We start from the raw sequence: 25169 nt of genomic DNA, 5'->3' as shown, positions 1-25169 counted from the left end.
CAGTTTCACAAAGTCATTTACGAAGGCATCTGTCATGATCCTAGGAAAGACCCTTATATACTTGTAACTCTTTGTACCGACCGAAATTTTTCTTGACAGAGGTGCTGTCTCACTTATTGTATTTTTCTACAGCCGCTCACACATTTACTGATGAAAAGTAGGGATGAATGCATTATCGTTATATGTCGCAACAATTGAGTGACTTATCATTTTGGGCCGTCGCTTTTCCAGCTTGGTCTTTAGTGCTCACAGTTTTCGCATTTAGTAGTGTACGTTCCTAATAATTTTGCTTTTTAAGCACAAAATACAGCAATAATTTCAAATGTTTATTGTGTATTTATAATCCATAACCTTCAACAGAACCAGATTAATTGTTCCTCAGCAGTGTCAGCTTGCAAATATACGGGCCAAATAATGCAGTAAGATTGTGTTTGTGAAAGAAAAGAATGTATATACAGTGCATTATAGTGATACATAAACATCAGTTTAGGGAATTCCTTTAGGCGTCTCACTGTCCGTTGTTGCTGCAGCTTGCGAAATCTATTTAGTTCTTTAGACAATGCAATGTGTGTTCTCTTAATTTGGTAATCTAAGATTTCAGTCCTGCGCAAACTGCTGGCAATACAAGAACATGACTATTAATTGTATTACTTTTTTGCATTTCAAAACCATAATTATGTGACAGGACTGTCGAAAATATGATGGTAGTGCTCGTTGAAGATTTTACTTTGTTTTTTTGCTCAAAATAAAAACAACGATGCATCTAACAGGCAAGTAGCGACAGAAAAAATATTTTTGAATTTATCAAAGTTGTACTACTAGTTTATTAACGCTGTACTACAAGTTGGCGGATGCAGATTGTGTAAAATAGCTTCACAAAGCTCTAAAACCTATCAGCAAATAATTGAATAGTCAATTATATGATAGAAACAAGCTCAGGCATGCATTTATGGGTGCAGTAATATTTTATGTAGTCTAGAGTTCGATGCAAGCTCTCTTACTATGAAAGGGTGGCGTCATCACATCATGATCATTTTTTGTTCATCACTCGTGTTGATGCCGCCAACACCGAGGGTCACTTTCCAAATTTGGTGAGGCATCCAAGGCTCTCGCCTCATATACTCGTTGCCCCTAATTAGAGATTTTTAAGTTCTCTTCCTCTAACGCACAAGTGTCCTACAGGCAAAGCACGCTTTACAGGAACTCAAACAATATTTGGAACTCGGATATCGCAGACCACAGACAGACAGGCGCCGAACTTTATCGCGCCTTGTGAAACTCTGCTCCTTTAAAAAAATGTGGGCCGCTCCCATGCTGGGACGCATAGGCTTAGCATCACCGCAGAACCTTGGGCTCTCGGGACCACCCGTAGTTGTGTTAGTAACTCTGAACTTCGTATCTACAATGTACAGAAAAATCTCGTTAATTCGAACCCGAAGATGTCTACAAAATGATTTGAAGTGAGCGAAGTTTGAGTTACTGGTTGAGTTTATAGAATAAATTTACATTGTGTCAACCTGGGAGGTAAAACGCAAAGAAGCCTTCTTTTGACTGGTAATCGTGATCCGAGTGCTGTGCTACATGTTGGCGGCAGCTGATTGCGTAAACTGGCTTCATCGAGCTCTAAAACCGAACACAAAATAATTTGACAGTCAGTGATATGACACAAACAAGCTCCGACATACATTCATAGGAGTAGTGATATTTTCTGCAGTGAAGAAGAGTTCGACGAAAGTTCCTCTGGTCAGGTGTCGTGATGACGATGTAGATGCAGTTACTGACCAAGTCAAGGTGAAAAAAGTCACAGAAAATGCATGGAGGGAATCATGAGGAGTGCGCGAAAGGTACGTCGGTCAACCGCGATTCCTCCGCAAATGTTGTCCAGTCGATCAGTCGTTGAGACAACACTGCAGTCGTATCTAACCATTGTGGATAACGATGCGTTCACATTATCGGGAATTCACCCCCACAGAAGCACACAGAGCTATACCAGCAGTGGGGCGTCATTTGAAATTAACCGTAAGTTTGAGTTAACTAAGTTCGAAATCATTAGCTTTTAGTGCAGTATGCAATAAGGTATCTTATGCGTTAGGTATGCGTATTTTACGCTTAATATACTTTATGCGAATTTAGAAAAATATGGAAAAATATTGAGGAGTATAGTGCTGTTATGATATGTCTTGCTGGTTTCTAGCTGTGGTTCGTTGACATGAGGTGAGGGAAAGTTTCCAGTATTTTTTTTTTGTTTTTCTGGAAAGCATATGTTCATCCAATTTCTTTTTTACACATTCTGAACGTATTGACTCTAAGACAAAACGTTCACAAATTTTCTTTCATTCCTTCCTTTCTTCTTTCTTTCGTCCTGAAAATGATATGTTCATACTTTGTCTTGTTTTTTTTTCATTTTTTGCTTACTATATCTTGTTTTGCAGACAATATTACCACATTTTCTCTTTCTTTCCTCACTTCTTTCTTTGTCTCTTTCTACCTCTCACCCCAGAGACGATGTTTTCAAACACTTTTTTATCTTACTTCTTTCTCTCTCTCTAGCCCCGGAGACAATATGTTCACACGTTTTCTTTGTTTTTTTTCATTCTTTGGCACAGTAAACAATATATTCACACGAGTTATTTCTTTCTTTTCATCTTGACATTTTTTTATTCTTTGCTTCCTTCTTTTCTTCCTTTGTTTCTTTCGTCTTGGACACAACTTTTTTCTTTCTTTTTTTCCTTCTTTCGTCATGGAGACAGTATCTTTACAGGCTTTCTTTCGTACCTACGCTTCTCTCTATCTGTTTTTATTTCCTACTTTTTTCTTGTTTTTTCTTTATTTTGCTTTATTTTCTGGCTTTCTCTTCCTATCTCTCTAGCCCTGGAGGCAATATGTACATGTACTTTCTTTCTTTGTTACTTTGTTTTTCTTCTTTTACTCATATTGGAAACAATACGTTTAAAGCTTTCTTTACTCCCTCTTTGCCTCTCCATATTTCTCTCTCACCTTAATGACAACATGTTCACTCTAAAAAAAAAGCGAGTAAAAAGGGTGTATTTTTGTCCCACAACAAGAATCGTCATCTATATTGCGTTCCATCCTTGCGCTATCACCCCACGCCCGGTACATTCCGGTCACGATCAACATGCCCATTATCAGGGTTACATCGCATTCTCGATAGGAAAGTGGCGAGCGCCAAGTTTTCAAGAAAGGAAGCGCACGCAAGCCTGATGACGATTATTGTTGCGTGACAAAAAGACACCGTTTTTACTCGATATTTTTTAAGAGTGTTCACACGCTTTCTTTCTCCGTTTCTTTCTTTCTCTCGCTTTAGTAACAATATGTTTGCAAGGTTTTTTTATTTCTTTTTTACTTCTGTCGCCCCCAGAGAAACTATATTCACACAAGACGTAACGCTTGATAAATACGTCTTGTGCTTTGTTTTTGACGTGACACTATCTGCGCGTTATCAGGCGTAACAACACGAAGCTTAATCTTTACTAGTGTTCATTTTCCAAGCACCATAGCAATTCGCGCAGCTGCCTTAGTACTTCTAGAATAGTTCGCAATATTCTTTATCCCCAGAAGTCATCAAGTTAGGTCTTTTTTTTCTCTTCATTTTCGTGGAATCGAACATATTCACATAGTCGCGTAGACATGTTTTGTCAAGGCAAATCTCTAAAACGTTTGCCCCGCTGTAAACGCTTCATCTGGTTTGCCTTTTCGTGGATTCCCGATAGGTCGCGCTGGCATTTTTCTTAAGCTTTTTCTGTACGTTTTCAAGCCTGTTCGTCTGAACATTTTGACGCTCTGTAGTAGCTTCAGTTCTACCCAAGAAATGCTGCTGTGCGTAGCCAACTTCTAAAATCTAGTGCATAGCAATGGTCTTTTTTGCCTCGGAAAGCATTCGTAGACAACAAAAATTAATGAAGCTTTTAGACATGCTTCCGCGTTAAGTACGTCTGAAGACCTATGGAGTGCAATGGCAAAAACGGGAATATTGGAGAGGAAACTGGATAAAAACAGTGACTGGAAGCTATAAAATGCTTGAATACATTCCTTCCGCTTACTATTGGTATTCATTTCCTTTTTAAGTTATTTTGTTATTTTTTTATGTGTTCGTTTTTATCGAACGGTGCTTTCTGTATTTGCATTAGTGAAGAACCGAACATACAAAGATAGATAGAAGTGCGGGCCATCTTATAAAAGCGATGATGACTGTTTGCGGGGGACGCTCAGAATGAAACGGAGCTAAATTATTTTGCCCCTTTTTGTGCTACAGTGGACAGTGTAATGTGGCCGAGCAACACAAGGAAACTCTAGAATGTATCGGACCTTTCAGGAACGCAGTTTTTATTAAGAACTTTATTTTGTTGGTTTCCATCATGATTATTTTATGCATCATTTCAGTCTAGTTGAGCTGTATTTTATTGAACTATATAGCTTCTAAAAATTTTTTGGGAGGGGGGGTTGAGGGTGGACTAGCTGAGTGTGCAATAAAGCTTATGTCTGGTATGCATATTTATTTACCCATGGCTTCGAGCTTCGAGGAAGACACGACTTGAGATAGAGTTCGAGCACGTAATCTCCGAGATTAACTTACCGCTGACGACCACACATTTTCCTGCGCCACGCATAACATAAAGTAGCTCTACACCATCAACATGAGACAAGATTTGGGTACTTGTTTGGGTACTCACCCAGGATGCAACGTAAAAAGAATACTTATTCTGACAAAATTAGGCTACTTAAGCAAGCACGCTTCCTTAATCCTTCTTTCTCATGCACGCGGGTACGCACGCACGCATGACTACATGCTAGAACAAGCTAGCTTCTGGGAGTCGTTTCTCTACAACTGCTCGCGGCCTGAAGTGTATTGTAGCGGTTAAATATCACTACAGCCTCAATTCAAACTTCACGCTGGAATTGAAGTGGTGCTGGGCGCGTTGCTCCGGACCACCCTAAAGCAGGTGCCGAAAACGCTCGAAACGACCACATATCTCTACTATCTGCGGAACAACGTTAGCCAAAAGTCATCAGCCACCTCAAACATGTTGAAAGAATTGTTGCGACATCGTGCCTAGAATGCACCACTTTCGCGGGATCTCACTCCACGCGGCGGCATTATACGATGGGCGATGTCGCGAAGAGGCTTCGGCCAGCCGGAAAACAAAAATGACGCCGCGGTGCTCTTTGTCGCCTTGGGCGTCTTTCGTGATCAAAGAACCACTGCGATGAACCGGAATAGAACCTATTTTGACGACGTAGCTCGTGAACTCCTTTCAGTGCCAGACTGGTATTTTTTTTTTCTTTACCCTCGATCGCATTTCTTCGGCTCACGCTTTTCGCGTCGTTCCAGCGGAAATTGCATTGTCGCACCCGCCACACAGGTCTGGAGTGATGAGTACGCTTATTCGCTATCATGCTTTGTTTGTCTTCTATTTGTTGATACTAGACGTGAAAGTCAAGAACTCCGCAAGAGCTAATGAAAGGAACGGATCCCGAGTGCGATCACCATGGCTATAATAGGTTTTTGCGCCAAAATATCCTCGATAATAGTGAGACGAAGACTCTGCATGAAAAGATTGCAAAAAAATGACACAAAGGAAGAAATTTTCAATCAATGCATTTATATTTACGTTCTTTCTGAAAGACATGGACTGTAACCATTTCTGCTGACAATAATCTGAAAGTACCGCCACTACACAATTTATCACGCCATATTCACACTGAAGTATAAAGAACTGCAGTTATTTTCTGTTACAATAAAGAAAATAATTTGTTCTTCTTGAGAATTTCAAAGAAATTGTCAAGTACAATCGATCAACGTAGTCTGAAAAAACAGATATCCTTGATCTCCGCGTTTATCTTCAAGTTTTATTCGGTTGTACGCATTCATGGTATACAACAAACCCAAATACCTAATTGCTACTCTAAGCTTATATTGGCACCGCGAAAGCTACCATAACATAAATAGCTGCAAGCGTATCGGTCTGTTACTACCGACAAGTGCAATGGTCTAGTCGTTTCTTTGAGCTAATAATGGCGTGCGAGGTTGGTGGGTTGAGAGAAGGAGAAGAAGGGGCAGATTGGTTTATGAGCTGGGGCCATTTATCGAAATTATTCTTAGCTTTGCTCAACCCCATTTCATAACGCATAAGCGAAAACTAGAAATTTTCTTTGGTATAAGTCTAAGCCTTTTCAATCGTTCAGCTTTCCTTACTCAATAAATCATTGACAACGCATTGGAACGTACCTTTACCTACTTTTCAGTATAGCTTTGTAGTATATAGTAGTGCGAATTGATGATACTTCGGAGCTACTTCCCGAATCGAGGCAATGTAAAAGTACCTGGTGGTATTACGGGTTGAGCGGACATGGCACGTTTTATCTTTTTATGCTTATACTCTACCACTTTTTCAATGTTATTGGGCCCGGTTTATCTGTTTTAGGCGTTGACCACCTTCAAGGTTCCCGTGTATGACCATGACCCACAGTAAATATAAGGCTGGAGAAGTTTCAAGCAAATCTTAAGCACGAAATAACTGCGTACATCATTTATCGTGCCAGGTCCCTGAGCGCAAATAATATTGTTCCTTCACCGCTACTTACCCTGCTCGCCAAATTACAAAGTTGAGGAGGACATCTCATTTGCGGGGGAGGTTTGACAGAGATACACTTAGTACGTGTCTCTAAATAAATAAGGACGCAGTCACTGGTGTCACGCCTGTTGGAGTGACAGAAAATAAAACACAAAAAACCTCGGGTGCCTGACAGAACAGCCAGGGGACAGGCATCAGTCTCCCTTGCCGTCGCACGCCACTCAGATGCACCTACGTGAGCACTCAGGCAGCGTCAATCCCGCAAGCAGTGTTCACTTTTACGGCGGTCGTAAACCGAAGCGGACCCACCCGCAAGGGTGGCCCGGTCACGTCCAAAAGCGACCTAACTTGCCGCAAATCCCTAGCGAGAGGTTTAGGGAAAAAAACGTACATAAACGCACAACCAGTAAGGCCCTCGATAAGCAGGGGTGTGCCCCCGCTTTTAGAGCGGCCGTATCCACAGGCTCTTGCCGTAGGCGTTGAGACGAACTTGGCGCCTCTTGCGCGGTGAACACTCAAACGACCCTCGGCAGTGGCACAAACTTCCACCGCATGCGCAAAACCTTTTTCTCCGTAAGCACGTGTCATGCGAAGCACAGTGCGAAATCTCAACGAGGCGGGCAGGCAGTGGGGGAAGGAGACGGGTTAAGTATAAAAGAAGTACTCTTTCGAGGACGAAACAGCGGGCTTGGCCTCGGATCTTATGACGACAGTCTGGCTTGCCTCGGTATCAAGGGAATAAATTTCAACTGCGGCTCGCGAAGCACACGCGGTTGTTAAAACCTCGAAAATACCCGTCCTTAACTGCGCATCAGTGAGGCGTCGACGGCGACCCTCCAGAGCAGCTTCAAAATTTTTACAATGCGGCTTTTCCAAATGTACGCCGCCAGGACGAGGGCTGGCCTCTTCCGGCCAGCACTGGCGAGGTTGTTATTTTATATCTAGTCTCTTGTTCTCCTTCTTATCTTTTTGCACAAACTACTCCGTGGTCTCGTATTAAGCCGCGTGGGGGTCACTTTGGGCGAACTCTCAAAGTGCCTTCCGTGCTGCGGCGGGCCGGATGCGGTGGCTTGAGGGAAGAGTGGTCATCCTCCAAATCTCCCTCTTGCACTTCCTCCATCTTGACTCCATCTCACACCCATTGTCTGTTCCCGGTGAACTCTAGAGTGCCTGGCGCCGAATAGGCTGAGGGCACCGCTAATTGTGAGGAAACGATTAAGCCGCAGTGTCCTTCATTGAACGGTCGGCTGAGTTTTCTCCCGGGTGCTGTCTATCGACGACCGCTGCCATCAGCCAGAGCTCTTTTCTTTACCCCATTATTTCTGGCTAAAAGGACAATTTAGCATCGTTTTCTGTGGAAGCGTCCACCGAAAATTTGACTGCTTATGTGATCGTACAGCCCGTCTTGCTACGATAAATGTGGGTAGTATAATAACTTTACCTAGGTGTCGAGTTGATCAACTTACATTTAATCACTTGTATTTCCCGATTAAGTATAGTACTTTATTCAATCGCATATTTCCTTTATATCTATATAAGAGGGAAGAAGATATAAGAATAAAAGAATAAAAGAATATAAGAAGATATATAAAAGAGAATATAAGACAGCGCCACTGCAGCCCTCTTAGAAAACTAGGGAGCCAAAGGGGTTGACCCCCCCCCCCCCCACAATGTTCCCCTCGTGCGCATGCCTATGGACGGGGGTGTTACATAGAAATAACTGTACATGAAGATAGGGCCAGGTTATACAGAATAGCTGAAAACCTCAGCACAGTTATTTTTTTCATTTGAGCCAAATCAATAACAAAGAATGGTCTTACTGCTGATTACATTCGCACGGACGCGTTCGTATAACCCATTCATTGTCTTTACTAAATGAGCTACTTTATTCTTTTCGGATCTTGCCTACCTTTGCGCTTATTGGTGCATCTATGATACCTGTGTTACCTTGGAAGCGATAGCTATTGCTGCCACTGGCAGTCACGTGCGTATCAAGAACTTAAGGTGTCCTTTTCTGCTCACTCTTTAGTTTTCTTTAAAGCATGATGATATACGAGGATGTGGTGCCTTTGTTTCCTTGGCAGACACTTTCTTCGGATGACCGTTGCGTCAGAATATTAAAGCTGTCAATTTTATCTTTGCAGTAAGCTATATATCATTTCCACCACCTCCGTGTTCTTCCTCCTACGCAATGTTGTGTTAACGCTCACGCTCGCTAACTGCTCGCACGGCCTCTTCAAATTTCCCCTGCTTCATCCCTTAATATACCTCGTAACATTAAGCTCAGCAAACTTTTACTCGGACAAGTCTCCTTAAAAGCATTTAGCGAGTGTTTGCGTAACCTTTGCTACACGTAACGAGACTGCTTTTCCTTCGCACTTTTTTTTTATTTATACCGCAGAGTGCCGTTGATTTATGAACGTAGGCGTGAAGCGACGGCCCATCTGTATAAAGGGGACCTTCTTAAACAGCCTCTTAGCCTTAGTGCGCGGCCCCGACTTCGACCCTTGTTAAGCCTCTTTAGGGCGGTGCCGTGTTTCACCACAGGGGGCATCCTTCTCGTTTGAAGAGAATCCCCCTCGAGGCACCTTGTCGTACCGTGTACCTCGGTGATAACACAGCTAAGCTGAGCAGGTTCCACGCTGGGATGAACATCGTCGCCTTCCAAAACTTCAGGCACGCCCGCCTTCCCTGCATTCTTTCTTCAAGGCAGGAGATCCTTCCTGTTAAGAGGCGCTTATTAGTAATGAAACTTGGTAGATAATGTTTGTTTTTAATAGGTTGACTAAGTGTGCTGCTCTAAGACGGGTCACACAAGCTGGTGGGGCCACCTCATTCGTGGCCATTTCTAGTTGTTCGTGTTACTCATTTTCTTTTTTACTCCTCTTGTTCTGAAGGGGCCCTGACATGCCTTAATTTCTTCCCCTTTCGCTCACGCCTCGGCACTTCTTTCGTGGTTTAATTGGCGCCCGGGCAACGCTGGGGACGCTAAGGAAACGCGCGTCCCACGCCCGCTTCAGTGATTCACCCGCGACAGGTCCCTCTTCTTCTTGCGGCCGCCTTAGCTCTCGCTTCACTTCACCGCTTCGGTAGGGCCGTGATTGCCAACGCTGGCCCCTCATATAAACGCTCTTTCTTGCTCAGTCCACTCTTAGTCATCTCGAGAAAGATTGCAATCCTGCCCGTGGAACGCTCACCATTGTGCCACGGTATCTTGGTTTTAGTAAATTCATTGAAGAATAGGATGACGCATTTTTGTTTTCCCCACTCAACGCCTCGGCAGATTCATCTGATTCGATATCTCGGAAAAGTAAACACGAGGTATATGAGAAATACCACATTTGATGGAGGAGGAAGTCGCACCAGAGAGGGGGGCAGGGCCACTTTCTTTTGTTTAGGACCCATGATTTTCGAAAGGAAGGTATATAACAGATATCTTTTACGAGCACTTACCTACAAAATAAAAACATCAGAGCTTAAAAACATGGATCAGCTTAAATCGCTGACAATGTAGCGAGAAATAAAAATACAAATGACAGATGTAACCTAAAGGAGCAGGTAGAGAACAAAATGTGAGAGGGAACAAACGGGTGTTGCACACATCGCGTTTAAAATCAAGAAGAAAGCGACATGAGCAGGCTATATAGGGCGTAAGTAAAACAAAAGCTAGTAAAGAAGGGTAACATACTAGATTGCAGGAGAAGTACGGTGCGTGAGGAGGAGAAATAAAGTTGATGGGTAGACGGGATGAATAAGTTATCTGGTGTAACATGGCACATCCCCATGTAATTTGGCGGAACATGGGTGAGACTTTTGCCCTGCAGCAAGATCAGTCGAGATGATGATGATAAAGATTTTACCACTATGTGTCCACCACAAGCATGCGGGATTTCTTTAATTTGAAGCTCTATTGAAATTTGTTGACCACTGCAGGAAATAAACTGATGACCTTGCTACCAGCAGTAAAGTGGTGTAGCTGTCATGTTTGTGCAGCAGGGGACACTGTCAAGAATAAAAATACAAACTTCGACGCTTTCAATACGTCAGTATTTCACACCTAAACAAGCAAATTACCATGTTTACGACTACAGACTTGATAACACGGAAAGGCAAAAACAAAATGTGGTTGGCGCCACCTCAATGAAAAAATGATACTTGCCCAGTCTACGAGGAAGAACTATGCACCTCATCAGGGCCAGCTAACTTTTTTTACACGAGGCCACTTGGAGTTTTATTAATCTGTGCAACATTCTTCTTCGGGAATGAGCAGCTACAGCACCCAGTAGAACTACATCCATTTTTATCACCGCACAGCTGTTCGGCTCATCGTCATGCTGTGCAGATACGACAGCCAGCTACGAATCCTCATGAACACGTACGCACTCTCCTCTCCGTGTTCTTCATCTTCTGCTTCGCTGCCGGAAAACGTGTGCCAATTTGTCGGGCGTGGGATGCAATAACTCTGATGGGCGAAGGAACCAACACAGAGAGAAAGGTAATTGAATAAATGAAAAGAAAAAAGGAGATAATTACAGACAAAGAAAACGAAAGACGGAGACAATATGAGATAGAGATGGAAACAAGAACGAAAACGATAAAAGAGAGAGAGAAATCACGAAGGAGGAAAAAATAAAAGAAGATAGATAAAGCGAGAAAGACAGAGAAAGAAAGATCGAAAGAAGGAGAAAGAGAAAAAATTAGAGATATGAATGAAAAATAAACAAAGAACAAAGAAATGTCAAAACAGAGAGTACAGAAAAAGCAAAATAAAACAAAAAAAGAGAAACAAGGCAGGTCGCCCAGCTGCACACTTGCCTGAGGCTTGGCACCCCTAGTGTGAAGCTGTCTCCATTTTTTTTTTTTTTGCTGACAATTTAAGCCAACGTATCATCGCCACATAACTTCTTCAGCTGAAGTAATTTTCTTACAGAGTTATTGACCGTTCTACTCAAATTGAGCGTTTACGAAAGCGCCCACAAGTGACGATTTTACCCGATGCCAGGTGCAGAGGCCTCTTGACCTTGTATAATATTTGCAGTCTTCAGTGTTTTCGAGAATGCTGCGTGCACTCTGTTATCCACCTTCATACTCAAAAGCGTCCAGCACTATCTGAATTATTTCTACATTAATCTTCAAAAGTAATGGGAAAGTTGATATTGATTCTTCGATCCATACGGTTCGTGAATCATCATTCTTCTAAATCCAAACACGGAAAGAGAGAGACGAAAGAGAGAAAAAAATGCAGCAAAAATTCACTTCCTAAACTGGGTTTTTTCATGCCGCAAGTCGGGTTACACGCGAGTTGTATCAGATCACTTCGATCGCAAATAGTAGGACGCTGCAAGACCCAGTAAAAGTGTTCTCGCTGACTCACTGCATGCACCTTGTCGACGGTCTTCATATAACTAATCAAATTTCGGCTTTATGTTCTGTATAACAGTTCTGAGGGGCTAAATTCTTACACCTACTAAAAAAGTAAAAAGCGAGAAAATTGAAAAATTCGAGAGAAAGACTTATTTATTCCTGCACCCTTTCTTTGCGCAAGAGGAGCTATCAAGTTCAGATGGCTTTTAAGTGCATAGCAAAAAGTCACGTTCTAGTTTTAAAAACAGCGGCTGCATTTCTGCAGATAAAAATCAAAAAGACACTTGTGTATATTGTCTTTCTTGCGCGTTCAGTGAAATGAGTTTGTGAAAATTATTTCAGGGCCTTGAACTATGACGTAGCTTACAGTTCTAGCGTGTGTTTCGGGGCGTACAACGTGAAAATTCGACATTAACATGTCATGAAATACGGGTGCTCTCCATTGCGAACCGTACGCTAAAGTTAAAAACATCAGAACGAAAGATGGTCTTCTAAAATGGGAGCCCGAGGTATGTGATATTGAAGGGATGAGACAGAAACGAACGATACCGTCTAGATGCTAGACCTTCAAAACAATCGAGTTATTACCAGCTGAAACTTCAGCCACGTGCTCGGCCGACCCGTTCGTTGTTTAAGTGGAGACGATATCTTATGAAGGCGTAATGATGTTAAGAGGCATCTACAATGCCGGCATATCTGTTGCTGACAGGCGTATCTGTTACTGACAGCTTATTACCATAAATTTTTGCTACATACAAATAAACTCATACCACACTTAAATATCTTTACATATTCCTCACTGAGTAATCATCGCCCCATGTAAAATATAAATGAATACTACGGCTGCTACGTTCCCTATTATTGAGTAAAGCAATACACTTAAATACCTCCAAAACATTATCTTTACAAACACGTAACGATTATGACGCGGCTATCATGACCAGAGACAATTTACTTCGACCAGTGCCAACTAGCAGAAATTCTGCCGTGAGGTTTCTCCGAAGAGCTCCTGTAATTTTTTTTTACGTTGCGGCTATCTCCTCCGAACGATGCGCTCTTTCCCGCAGGGGACAATTCGTTATCGGCTTCTGCAGTCGGCTCCACCTTCACGGTCCTCGATCAAGTCCCACCTCCTTCATTGTGTTTGAGAGCATTTTTGATCCTCCCCAACCTTGCAAATGGTGAGACGCGCAGAGCTCTTTCACGAACCTCGCCCTGTTCACTGTTCACTCACTGTAAACGTTCGAAAAAAGGTGCTTAAGGAATAATAGCAGTGACGTGACTTTAATGTCATTTCAGGAAATTTACGGCACGGATAATTTAGTATGTGACGTTCGTTAGCAGGCTGATGGTGGTGTCTTTTTTTCAGTGACCTAGGTTACGCTGTTAATCATTCCAAGAAAACCTGTCCGGAGTGCTGTTAGCGAGGTAGTAACCAGATGTTGAGCAAATTTGAGTCTATAAGAAATACAATCAACACTCGCTAAACTTTCTTCCCAATATTTACGGCACCGTTCAGGTTCAATTCCTTCCACGACGTAACAGCTTTTAAATCAATTGTTTGTTTGGATTGTGAAAAAATACTTTTATGCTTTTGTCAAACTTCTGGTCTTAGCAGACGTCACGATCTAGCCATTTAAGGCATGCAGCAGGGATGCGAGTCGTACAGTCCAAAGTAGTCAATCGCGTTCTTAAAAGGATTTAGTGCTAACCCACACAGAAGAGATACTTTCTTCACGAGCACATCGTTGGAAAAGGCAGGCCTGATGCAAAGTTCTGCTAGTCCCCCAAATGTGACTGCAAACTACAACCGGTGTTCTCTTACGAATACTTAGGCTCTCAATAATAGCGCATGCGGCAACGTTTCGCGTAGGCTTTGTTTTTGTCCTATAAAGAAGCACAATTTTTAAAAATAACTTTCAAGTACTATTCCAACTACCTTCATTATTAAATTTTAATAAAAGTGGCCAAGAACAACGGACCACCTTATAGGTTCTAGCTGTCTTTATATCAGAGTACACATATTTCGTGCAGATTCTCAACAAGTGCGATGAACTTATCACATCTTGTGATTAATTTACACCTTGTGTAAGCCATGTCTACTCAGTATTTTTTGTGTCTTTTTCTTTAGTTATGCTTGTGCAGCTGTTTCTTTTCATGTTGAAAAATCTGCTGCATTTAGATTTTTTTCTTGCAAACACTACATTCAGAATACATAAGTGTTCTTAACACAGCTATGGGTGCTCCTTCTTGTCAATTAAAGAATGTCTTAGTAAAGACAGCAACACATCAGATCCACCAATATCGCGAGTTCTTTCGGTGGTTTGTCGGTGTGTCAGCTCTATCCCATCAATGTGCTTGGATAAAACAGGTTTGTTTTTTTAGCAAGTTTTAGGCAGACACCACTGCACTTAAGTACAGTGCTGCAGATACGCAGTTAAAGCCTTAGTGCGACGTTATCCACAAAATCTTTCTTGCCCAGCGGGAACGGTCACGGACCGGATTACTCCACCCTCTGGAATCAGCTCCCTGTTTCTAGCTTGCAAAAACAAAAAAACAAAAGGCACCCCAAAAGGTAAGTGGAATAAAACTAATGGGTAATACACCACATGAATATTCAGGCTATGGAAGATGAGATGATGAGGTAGATTTGTCATCGCGGCTATATATTTGTCAGAATAAAATGAAACCATTTCAGAATTTATGAATCATTCGCGCTTTTTTTTTTATCGTTACATATGTAGCTGAGATGATGTACATGAAAAGTTATGAAAGCAAGGTTAGTTGTTGAGCTCTATAATATTTATCAGCTCACCTAAAAGCTAAAGGCTGAGGTAAAGAGCGCTAGACTTGATTTTTAGCATCTCTCCTTTCATCCGCGCAAAAGCTATGCTTTGGTTTCTTTCCTTCGCATTTGTATTGCAAGAATGCGGTAATAACGTCGCAAAAGCTAACAAGGTATATTTGTTTAATGTGAGGCAGGTCTCAGGCTTACCTGGTTGAACCGGATATCAACAAAGTGTACTACGAGACGTAAAAGCACAGGACACGAGAGCCAGCAGGTAGCCTGCGTGTATGTCCGCACGTCAGCGTCCCTGAATGCTGCAGAGAAAAGAAGAAAAAGAAGAGATTGCTAAAAAATTTTACAAAACAGCGCCTCCAGCAAACTTTATTGACAATACAGCTACAGCATACATCCTCGTCTGGGGCGTTGGTGTATGATCATATTTGTATTGTATTACATAAAAATAGAGGCTAAAATATGAGCGTATTAGTGGTGTTTTATGGTGTAAAATTTAGCATTCATTAAATGTGATCGTCCCGAAGAAACTCCGCATCACCAGTGTTCTCTTTGTTGCAGTCTGTGAAGTTGGTATCTCCGGTCTATACCCTAAACGAGGTTCTGAATTAATGCTGGCTATATCCAAAAGCAGGAAGTCATACTCAAAAGTTCCGGTTTCCTTGCTATATCTAACACTTTAGGCATGACCTGATTAAGTGTGTATACTCGAAGGCTCATACTACAGTGATGGCTAGACGAGCAACCCTCCGCACATTGAGCTGTGCATGCGGCCCTCCACGGGGCTCCAGCTGTCGCACCTGCAGAAGGCACTCATCACACCTGACTTTACAAATGATCCACCAGCGTTGAGCGCCGCACACTGTCGCAAGCTGTTCAAGCCCGCTTACCCATGCCCTTGAAACGCGCCAACTAATGAGCAGCCGTAACAAACAGTAACAGTTGTTAAAAATAAGTTACTAGTTGTCTTGCATTTCTGGTGGCAGCTACTATTGGTTGGTTGGTAACAACTCTGTTGGAAGTGCGGCAGAGCTTTCGCCGACCGGGCCTTAGGTCTCTCGCGTGGGGACGTCACAGCTAATAATAATAATAATAATAATAATAATAATAATAATAATAATAATAATAATAATAATAATAATAATAATAATAATAATAATAATAATATTTATTATTATTATTATTATTATTATTATTATTATTATTATTATTATTATTATTATTATTATTATTATTATTATTATTATTGTTGTTGTTGTTGTTGTTGTTGTTGTTGTTGTTGTTGTTGTTGTTGTTGTTGTTGTTGTTGTTGTTGTTGTTGTTGTTGTTGTTGTTGTTGTTGTTGTTGTTGTTGTTGTTGTTGAAGTGAAAGCCTGCGATGCCTCATAAAACACGAAAAGTGACTGCGGACGTCGGCAGCGTCAACATAAGTAGCTGACGTCATTTTCACATGACGTCACTATAACATCACACAATACGACGCCATCATATCATAGTGACTTGCGCAAAAGTCAGCCGATCCCCGTGGCACTGCAAAATCAATCAGTGCCGACAGTTATCATAAAGGTATTCAATAAAACTGACTGGGAAGGAAAATACTGCTTTTACGTTCAATTACTCATAGGCAAGTGCATAAGTTACCGTTATCATAGACCACAAATAATAGCACAGCTCGCAGTGTGTTACGCAAGACTGGGTCAGAGTAGAGCTGGTGGGCACCTACAGTTGGTCATGAATTTCCAAGGCTTTTACAGGCTTACCTGCCTTTTTGACAGCGCTTGCTATACAATGCTATACATGGCCATGCTTTCTCTCCTTTAAACTTTTCTAACCCTAAACTGTCTTATGCCGGGGTCCACCGAGACTTCACAGACGCTCTTCCGTCATGGATATGACGTTAAAATTAACGAAAGCACAATACAGCAAAATAGATGTGAAGAAAAAAAATGCGCAGATTCAGGACACTCCAGAGTCGAACCAATGGCCTCTCAGTCCGCGGTATAGATACCGGGTGTTCAATAAACTACGCTGCCGGCGCATAGGGTGATGATATTTCAGACGCGCCTTATAGATCTCGCAAACCTCTCTGTACCTGCGTCCTTGGTTTTTCGGGGTGGTGAAGTACTGCATTGTGATACTAACGATCATCGATATAGAACTCTCATTCTAAGCAGTAGGTAACGGTGACTAAATGCCCATATTAGAAGGTGTTTCTGCGCTGTCTACTGATACGCGTGTGATACGCGTGTGAGGGCGCCCACTAAAAACTACTGCATTAAGCTTCGTGGAAAGAAAACAGAGTCAATGGGTGAACGTCGCGCATGTGAATTGGGGCAGTGAGGGACGCGTCAGGTGGGAGCAGGTGACCTTCACGTGTTCTGAGCAGAGTTCTGAGCTCAAGCTCAGAACTCTGCCTCTCCAGTTTTACTAAGATTAGTGCCTCGTGATCCAACTGGCTGCCATACACATACCGAAGTAGGATCTTCAAGATCGTACTTCCGCCGAAGCCAGCCCCAACAGGACTCGGCTCGCAAACACGATGCCGCATGACGAGTATCCACAGAGGATGGTCAACAACCCACAAATCATGCACCTTTCTCTGCAGTTGCCCGCGAGTTCCCAAAACAACTAAGTGAAAACCCATTCGGCCTTACTTGCATTCTTTCAGAACGCCTGTGGTTCATGTGTGATTTGCGTGAGGCTACGGCCTGTGCAGTGCAGTGCCTCTGGAAAATGTGTCACGGTCGCCAGTAGTTGTTTGTCGGGACGGAGTACTAGAACCAGGCGCCAACATGTGCGCATCAACAAGTAAGGGTGCTGTAGGCACTAAACACCAGTAGACATGATATACCAGTGTGCGATAAACGTTCAGCTGATTGATTTGATGATTGATTGATTTGTGGGGTTTAACGTCCCAAAACCACCATATGAATAATAAACATTGAATTACCTGTGTGAACACACGAATCACTTTTGTGCGTTAAACTGATTCCTGTACCGGGGGGATCGACAAAATTTCTTTATTCTGGGTTTTTTTATTTCTATCTTTGCGCCTGTCGGCAAACCTCGACTATAACAGCTCTGCTGTACAACTCCGATATCATTTACGTGCTGTATAAATTAAGCGAAACCCGGTAATTGGCCCACTGATCCTGCAAAAAAAATTAGCAAGGTAACATACGGGTGGCGAACACCGATTAGGGGTAGCACGTTGCAGCCAGCGTCTCTTGCGAACAATCTGTACAGAGTGCTTGCTTGGCCATTGAGAGCGTGCCGGCTTAAGGTGACGATAATGTTCTGTGTACGACACACGGCAAACTTCGACACTGATATGTCGGCTCTAAGAAAAAAAAAGACAATAACCAAGTTTTTGTATGTGCAGTGCCTTCAAATATCAGTCCTTCTTAATCGGAGTACGCAGATGAACCAACGTCCACGCAATGAAAGCACGTAATCTCGCAGCAAAAGAAATGAAACAAAACAAACAGGGATCCAAACAAACGAGACTGAGTGGAGTGGTGGCCAATTTCGCGTACATTTTTACCGTTCGTGCAGATGCCGTTTCATTAGAGGCCAGCTGACTGCGCTCACCGAGCAGGAAGCAACTGCTTTGCGCATCTAATTACTCTCCCCAAAAAGGTGAACGCTGGAAGCAGCTGTGCCATTTTCGCCGCAGGGTATTTATGCATGCACGTTTAATAAGTACTTTGTTTACCGCGAACCCTTATGCTCGTAAAAGAGACAGAAGCGAAGGACTTTTTCCTATCGTATACCTTAGCGCCGGTTTTGTTGTCGCACAAGTTAGTGTGGTCCCTACTGCAAAGAAGTGGAAAATACTCGTTGTTAGCGCTAGACGGTAAGCGAGGTTCGAGCGCTCGCTCCTCATGCTTCTTTTGACTCTGCTTCCTTCATTGTCTCTGCCTTAGCTTAGTCATTTTTTTCATTGTTTTGTTTTTGTTCTATCAGCGTTACTTGGGAAGGGCGGGGAACTTCTTCGACTGTATTACTACCCCGAGCTTTCTTATGTCTGCTTTTTTTTGTGCATAGAGAAAGATAGCTCCGATTGGTTTACAGTGTATCGTGGGCAAGTAAGCTAATGTGAGCAACCATGTGGAGCGATTAGTTTTTGTTTTGCAGCTATCCCACTCACCTCCTGTCTAATACTGGACACTCTGCAAGGAATGTGCTGACTTGTTTTGCACAAACTGAGACGCAAATGTGATGAACCATCAGCTTAAGCTTTAGGAATATGTTTTCTAAAGTGGTTTTTGATGAGCCGAGCGAGCCAGATGCGTCCCAACACTGCCGAAGTGGAATGTGAGCGTGTGTGTGTGTGGAGCTGCAATTTGTATTTAAATGCCATCGCATCGTGGTAAGGTTATATGGGTGTTCCATTCAACCACCTTTCACTGAGGACAAACACATTGTAATATAACTTTTGGAATGTGTGCAAGAACTGCCTGGAATCAGAAGAAATTGAACACTTCGTCCAATACTGAAGTGTTGTTCGCTTCAAATTTTTAACAAATAATCTTTGTGCTTTGTGAAAAGGTACTTTTTCTGCAGAAATAAGTATTGCTGAGGCCAAATCAAACTATTGAACTAGAATTCAGTCATTTTTTTTAAATTGATTTCTGGAAGCACAAAAAGTAGTTTGCATTTCAAAAACAGGTAATGGCGCAGCTCATGCAACGAATGAAGATTCTCTTGAAACTGACTTTACGCAGCACGTGTATATGTGGTAATGTGAAGATTACTTTCTTCAAATACAATATAATTGTAAGTGATGGCCATATTTCATACCATACTAAGCCAATTTCAACTTTATCATAACTATTTATTCAAGCGTTTAAACTAGTTTTCTTTTGTTTTTTTGTACGTTTGCAAAATAAGGAGAACGTTTGCTCGGACATACTCTCTCCTTCACTATCCCATATATTTGATGCTCCAGCGATTTGTTTTTTTTTTTGTTTTTTTTTGCTGTTTGGACCGATTGCCTGGAGAAGGAGTTATGGGTCCCGCACATGATGCCAACCTATTGATGCGATCATTAAAAAACAAGAAAAGGACAAATTACGCACCACATGTAACAATAATATTGTTTCAATTATGGACGATGCAAACAAAGACCGGTGCACGTGCTTGCTGCTCCGAGGCAGCTAGAAAGAAGACGATGACTTCGTTAACTCTCTTACCTGTGCCTTGATCGACGTGACCCATTTCAAAAGAAGCCTTCTATCACGGCCGCACACTCGCACAGATCCACACCTCAATGACGCATTCATGTGATGTGCTCACCCATCGGCTCACCCAACTACTCAACCCGACAAAGCTTCGACGTAACATTCCGACCAGTTTTGAAGGAGGACATATATATAACCCGTGACACGAAAAAGCGTCATTTGACTACACCTGATGAAACTTTTCGCCACTCTCAGCCCCGGCCTCCCTGAGAACGATCAGCACCCTTTCGCCACTCCGGCTTCTCGACCGGGACTGTAACATGTAGACTACATATATTGAACGCGACTCCGTCTATGCGGCGTGGGCACTGTCTCGAGGTGGCGTGCTGACGCAGTGAGGACAACGAAGTTCACGTTGGTGCGGAGAGGCATGTGAGGGCCGTAGAATAATCAGTGGCTTTTAGTGTTTCATTGTAGCAGCATCATTCTTTTTTCTACATTCCCCTACGGGGAATCCCTCGACAAAACACCTTTTTTTTTCAGCAACAGCCTAAAACATTTTTTCCATTGCCGCTGATGAAAAAGACTATAAGCAAGCTAGACTGTGATGTGTGGTGCGCGTTCAAAGTGCGCGCCTTCGAAAAGTGCGCGTCACGAAAAAAAAAAAAACAAAAGGAGAAATACCAGAGTGCACGTGCGGTGCTGCTTAAACAAGAATGACGACGTTAAAGAGCGTCAAGCACGAGGATGCGTGGCAGGACGTGAAGTAAACAAAAGGTAAAACATCCAATGGGCAGCGAACACGGAGATTTCAAGGCCCAATGGCTTGACACCACGAAACAGCAGTATCTCCAATGAGAACGAGACAAGTGGGCCAGAGCTGAAGCAGGAGCCTGGGGAGACCAGAGCAAGGGGAATTCGAGGCAGGAGTGCAAGCGGAGGGTCGTCACCGGACCGGGCGCTGAAGATGGGCCGTTGGGTTCCGGACCCGAGCCTACAAGGACTTCCACCGGCCGGGACCTCCTGCTGTCGGGTTCCCGCTCCAAAGGACCGTGGCCATCCGGTCCTGAACTCCTTTCCAGGGTCTGCGGACTTTGGTTCCGGCAGGCGAGCTACAGCCGTCGGGCTCCGGGCCCGAGCTGTGCGCCCAGCTGCTTGACTAGGTCGACCCTAGTTCCCGGACGCGTCGCCACCAGCCTGCGTTCTCCCGTCTCCGACGTGTCCACGCTCCTCAAGCCGAAACCATCACGATTTGGTAGGGCTTTTCGACGTGTCGCCAGCAGCCAGCGTTCCCTCGTCCTCGTCCAGCCCACGCATTGACGCAGGAGTCACGGCGTTCCGGTTTCTCATCACCGCCGAAAACCAACTTGTGGGTGAGACTGCACCGATACTCTTGCGCTACTCCCATCACTCAGCCCCTTTCGAACGTTAGGTTTAGTTACTGACTTTGAACGTTCTTGTTGGGTGTTTACAGATGTGTTTCGTCATGTCCAGTCAACTGTTTATTAAGTGTTTTGTTTTGTGAGGAATCTTTGCCTTTTTACTTTTCAATTAAACTTTTTGTGTGTTTCTTGGAAACCGAACGGCTTTGTCCTTATTAACAAAACTCTCTGAGGCTCAGCCCGGGAGAAAAACAAATCAGCAACAAGAACCCTGCATCACAAATTGGCGTCCGCGACAGGACAAAGTCGTTTGTTTTTCCAGTAGATTTTTTGACGCGGTTAACACGATGACGAACACGTGGGAGTTAATTGAGTTGGCGGATAAAATGGGACTGACGGGAGCGGAGTTTAGAGTATGGTACGAGGAGCGGATGGAGAGGGAGCGTGAGCAACGGGCTGCAGAACGAAAGGCGGCGAAGGAAAAGCTTGAATTGGTGCTTAGAGCTAAGAAGGAGGAGCTAGAGCGCGTAACGCGTGAAAATAAAGTGTTGCTAGAGCGTCAGACACGCATACTGAAGCAGCAGCTCCAATTAGAGAGGGTGGACTTCGAGCGGCGACTCGAGCTTGCGATGGCGAAAAGGGGGCAGCTGGCGATGCAGAAGGTCGAGCAAGCGGTGAATGTTTGCTCCGATAGCAGCGTTTGCTGGAGGGAAGTCGATTCCTGCAAGGTTGGCCTCGAGCCTCGCGACAGCCTTACTTCGGAGCGAGAAGCTCAGATAGAGGAAGGCAGAGAGGTGGACAGCCAAGAAGGCAGGAGTCATGAGGAGTTTGTTGAAGCGACGGAAAGCTCCTCTGGCTGGGAACATATTACTTCCGTTAGCTGCTTGGGGACCTCTGAGAGGCCAAGCACCTATGAAGAAGAGCGCCTGGATATGGGCGACCTAGAAGCTGTGGAAAATGTTGTGGAGCAAAGCTTCGATAGCAGGGAACAAAGACGCTCCATTCAGAATGAGGTGTGTATCAGAACGTCGCAGAGGCCGAGCACATTTCGGGAAGGGGTAGGGCTACCTCTCAATAGCTCCATGGAAGGAGCGCTAGAACGTCATTGGGAAGATGGCAGCGAATGCCATGAAGGCTCTGATATAGTGGCCACTGATTGTTTTGTACCGACAGAGGTAGCAGCAGGCACCACGTCAATGGTCCTAGACCATACGTATATCTCACTCAGAGAGAGAGGGGATTCTAGTTCACAGGATAGCGTAACTGCTATTTGTCCGAGAAAACACGATGGGAGTGCTGAAGCACTCTTCAAAATAAACAGTATCGAATCGGAGGTGGGCTCGATAGTAGGTATGGAGAATGCCAGACAGGGTCTTGAACCTGAGAACGTGATTGGTTTTGAACCTATAATTAAGTCCACTCAAGATGAGCTGTATAATGACCGAGCACAACGGCATCCCTTCTCAAGAATCCAGGAACCTCACACGCTTGTCGGAGCGTTTGGGCTTGCTGAGGGCACCCCGAGCTTGTGTTCATTAGATGGTGAACTAAAAGAAAGCATTTGTGTGAGAGATTGTGGCATTTGGACATTCGTGTCTCAGTGCGTTTCGTGTCGACGCCGACGGCTCGAGACCGCGCCCTGTTCCTCTGTGACCGGTAAGCGTTCATGTGGCCGGCGGGGGCGCAGACACGCGTTTCAGCGAAAGTGCATAAAAGCATGTTTGCCACAGTTACTTTCGAAACGTGCGAGAAGGGCAGTGCGTCTGGTTTGGGACGCGATAACCTGAGTGTAGGGTTAGAAAACCGGTAGCTCTTTCTGGACTTCGACTTTTAGATGCGGACACAAGTAGCTTTGTCCATAGTCGATTTTGTAGTAAAAAGGTTTATTCCGGGTTTCAGAACTTTTAAATGCAATTGGGTGAATCTAAAGTTTAAGTGTGGACATTTGGACGATGTAGCGAACTGTAGCCCGGTGATGTGTTGAACTGCGTGGTGCAAATATGTGGTTTAATTGTGACGTAGTGCAGAACGCGCACTCATCGGCAGTTTTTTTTTTCTAAAAAAAAAAAAAAAAAAAACTTGAATAAAAGGGGGGCGTATGTGATGTGTGGTGCGCGTTCAAAGTGCGCGCCTTCGAAAAGTGCGCGTCACGAAAAAAAAAAAAAACAAAAGGAGAAATACCAGAGTGCACGTGCGGTGCTGCTTAAACAAGAATGACGACGTTAAAGAGCGTCAAGCACGAGGATGCGTGGCAGGACGTGAAGTAAACAAAAGGTAAAACATCCAATGGGCAGCGAACACGGAGATTTCAAGGCCCAATGGCTTGACACCACGAAACAGCAGTATCTCCAATGAGAACGAGACAAGTGGGCCAGAGCTGAAGCAGGAGCCTGGGGAGACCAGAGCAAGGGGAATTCGAGGCAGGAGTGCAAGCGGAGGGTCGTCACCGGACCGGGCGCTGAAGATGGGCCGTTGGGTTCCGGACCCGAGCCTACAAGGACTTCCACCGGCCGGGACCTCCTGCTGTCGGGTTCCCGCTCCAAAGGACCGTGGCCATCCGGTCCTGAACTCCTTTCCAGGGTCTGCGGACTTTGGTTCCGGCAGGCGAGCTACAGCCGTCGGGCTCCGGGCCCGAGCTGTGCGCCCAGCTGCTTGACTAGGTCGACCCTAGTTCCCGGACGCGTCGCCACCAGCCTGCGTTCTCCCGTCTCCGACGTGTCCACGCTCCTCAAGCCGAAACCATCACGATTTGGTAGGGCTTTTCGACGTGTCGCCAGCAGCCAGCGTTCCCTCGTCCTCGTCCAGCCCACGCATTGACGCAGGAGTCACGGCGTTCCGGTTTCTCATCACCGCCGAAAACCAACTTGTGGGTGAGACTGCACCGATACTCTTGCGCTACTCCCATCACTCAGCCCCTTTCGAACGTTAGGTTTAGTTACTGACTTTGAACGTTCTTGTTGGGTGTTTACAGATGTGTTTCGTCATGTCCAGTCAACTGTTTATTAAGTGTTTTGTTTTGTGAGGAATCTTTGCCTTTTTACTTTTCAATTAAACTTTTTGTGTGTTTCTTGGAAACCGAACGGCTTTGTCCTTATTAACAAAACTCTCTGAGGCTCAGCCCGGGAGAAAAACAAATCAGCAACAAGAACCCTGCATCACATAGACAAAGCCATTTCCGCTCATAATGGGCATAGAATGGCACACTATGGGACACTGATGTGACGCTCCACCTCTTCCGTCAATACACCCAGCCCAACCATGGAATCAACATTCGACGCGTATTTAACACCCCACGCCACCGCACAACAGTGCGTGCTTTTCTCCTCTCGCTATTCAGGACAGCCTCCCCGAATCCTCGCTTCCGGAGCCCACCAAGCGGGCGTCTGCGGGTGCGGCGCAACGGAAATTGCGCGTTCGCGCGCCCTCACATGAGCGAGCCGCCGCGTCACTGTCTAGGGCGTGATTCAGTACGTGCATGGACGTAATAAGAGTAATATCCTGGCGACGTCTGAGCACGAAAATTAAGCTAGAAGGAGGGCAAGAAAGCACGAGCGAGAGTGAGCGTGAAACAGCGTGAAAGGACAAAGCCAGATTGAAAGGAGGGCAAAAGAACATCTGCTGCAGGCTCCGTACACGAGCGCCCGGCGGAAGGCGGACTCGCTCACAGCGACGCTGCGCGTGATAGAATCAGTGCGCTGGTGAGCAGGTTGGGTTGCCCACTGCCGGGCCGATGGGATCCAGTCACGCCAGCGAACGCGCCCCTGGCTAGCGCTAATGTTCGAGGCGCACTCACTCGGGCATCGCGCGGTGCGGGACGTCGGAAGGGGGGAGAGAGAAGAAAGCCGTC

At 44.4% G+C, this 25169-nt stretch overlaps 1 protein-coding gene across 2 annotated transcripts in view; it reads right to left on the bottom strand.

Moving 5' to 3' along the window:
• LOC142814503 (uncharacterized) overlaps positions 1 to 25169 on the bottom strand; it is a 337659-nt gene that overhangs the window by 79141 nt on the left and 233349 nt on the right. For both annotated transcript variants that reach the window (XM_075893307.1, XM_075893306.1), the window contains exon 4: positions 14953 to 15059. In XM_075893307.1, coding sequence (XP_075749422.1) covers positions 14953 to 15059 — 107 coding nt within the window. The remainder of the gene's footprint in view (positions 1 to 14952; positions 15060 to 25169) is intronic.

Source organism: Rhipicephalus microplus, chromosome 4 (assembly GCF_043290135.1).
Source record: "Rhipicephalus microplus isolate Deutch F79 chromosome 4, USDA_Rmic, whole genome shotgun sequence".
NCBI lineage: Eukaryota > Metazoa > Arthropoda > Arachnida > Ixodida > Ixodidae > Rhipicephalus > Rhipicephalus microplus.
Note: the sequence above shows the minus strand (reverse complement) of the source record. Positions and strands in the feature narration are given on the sequence as shown.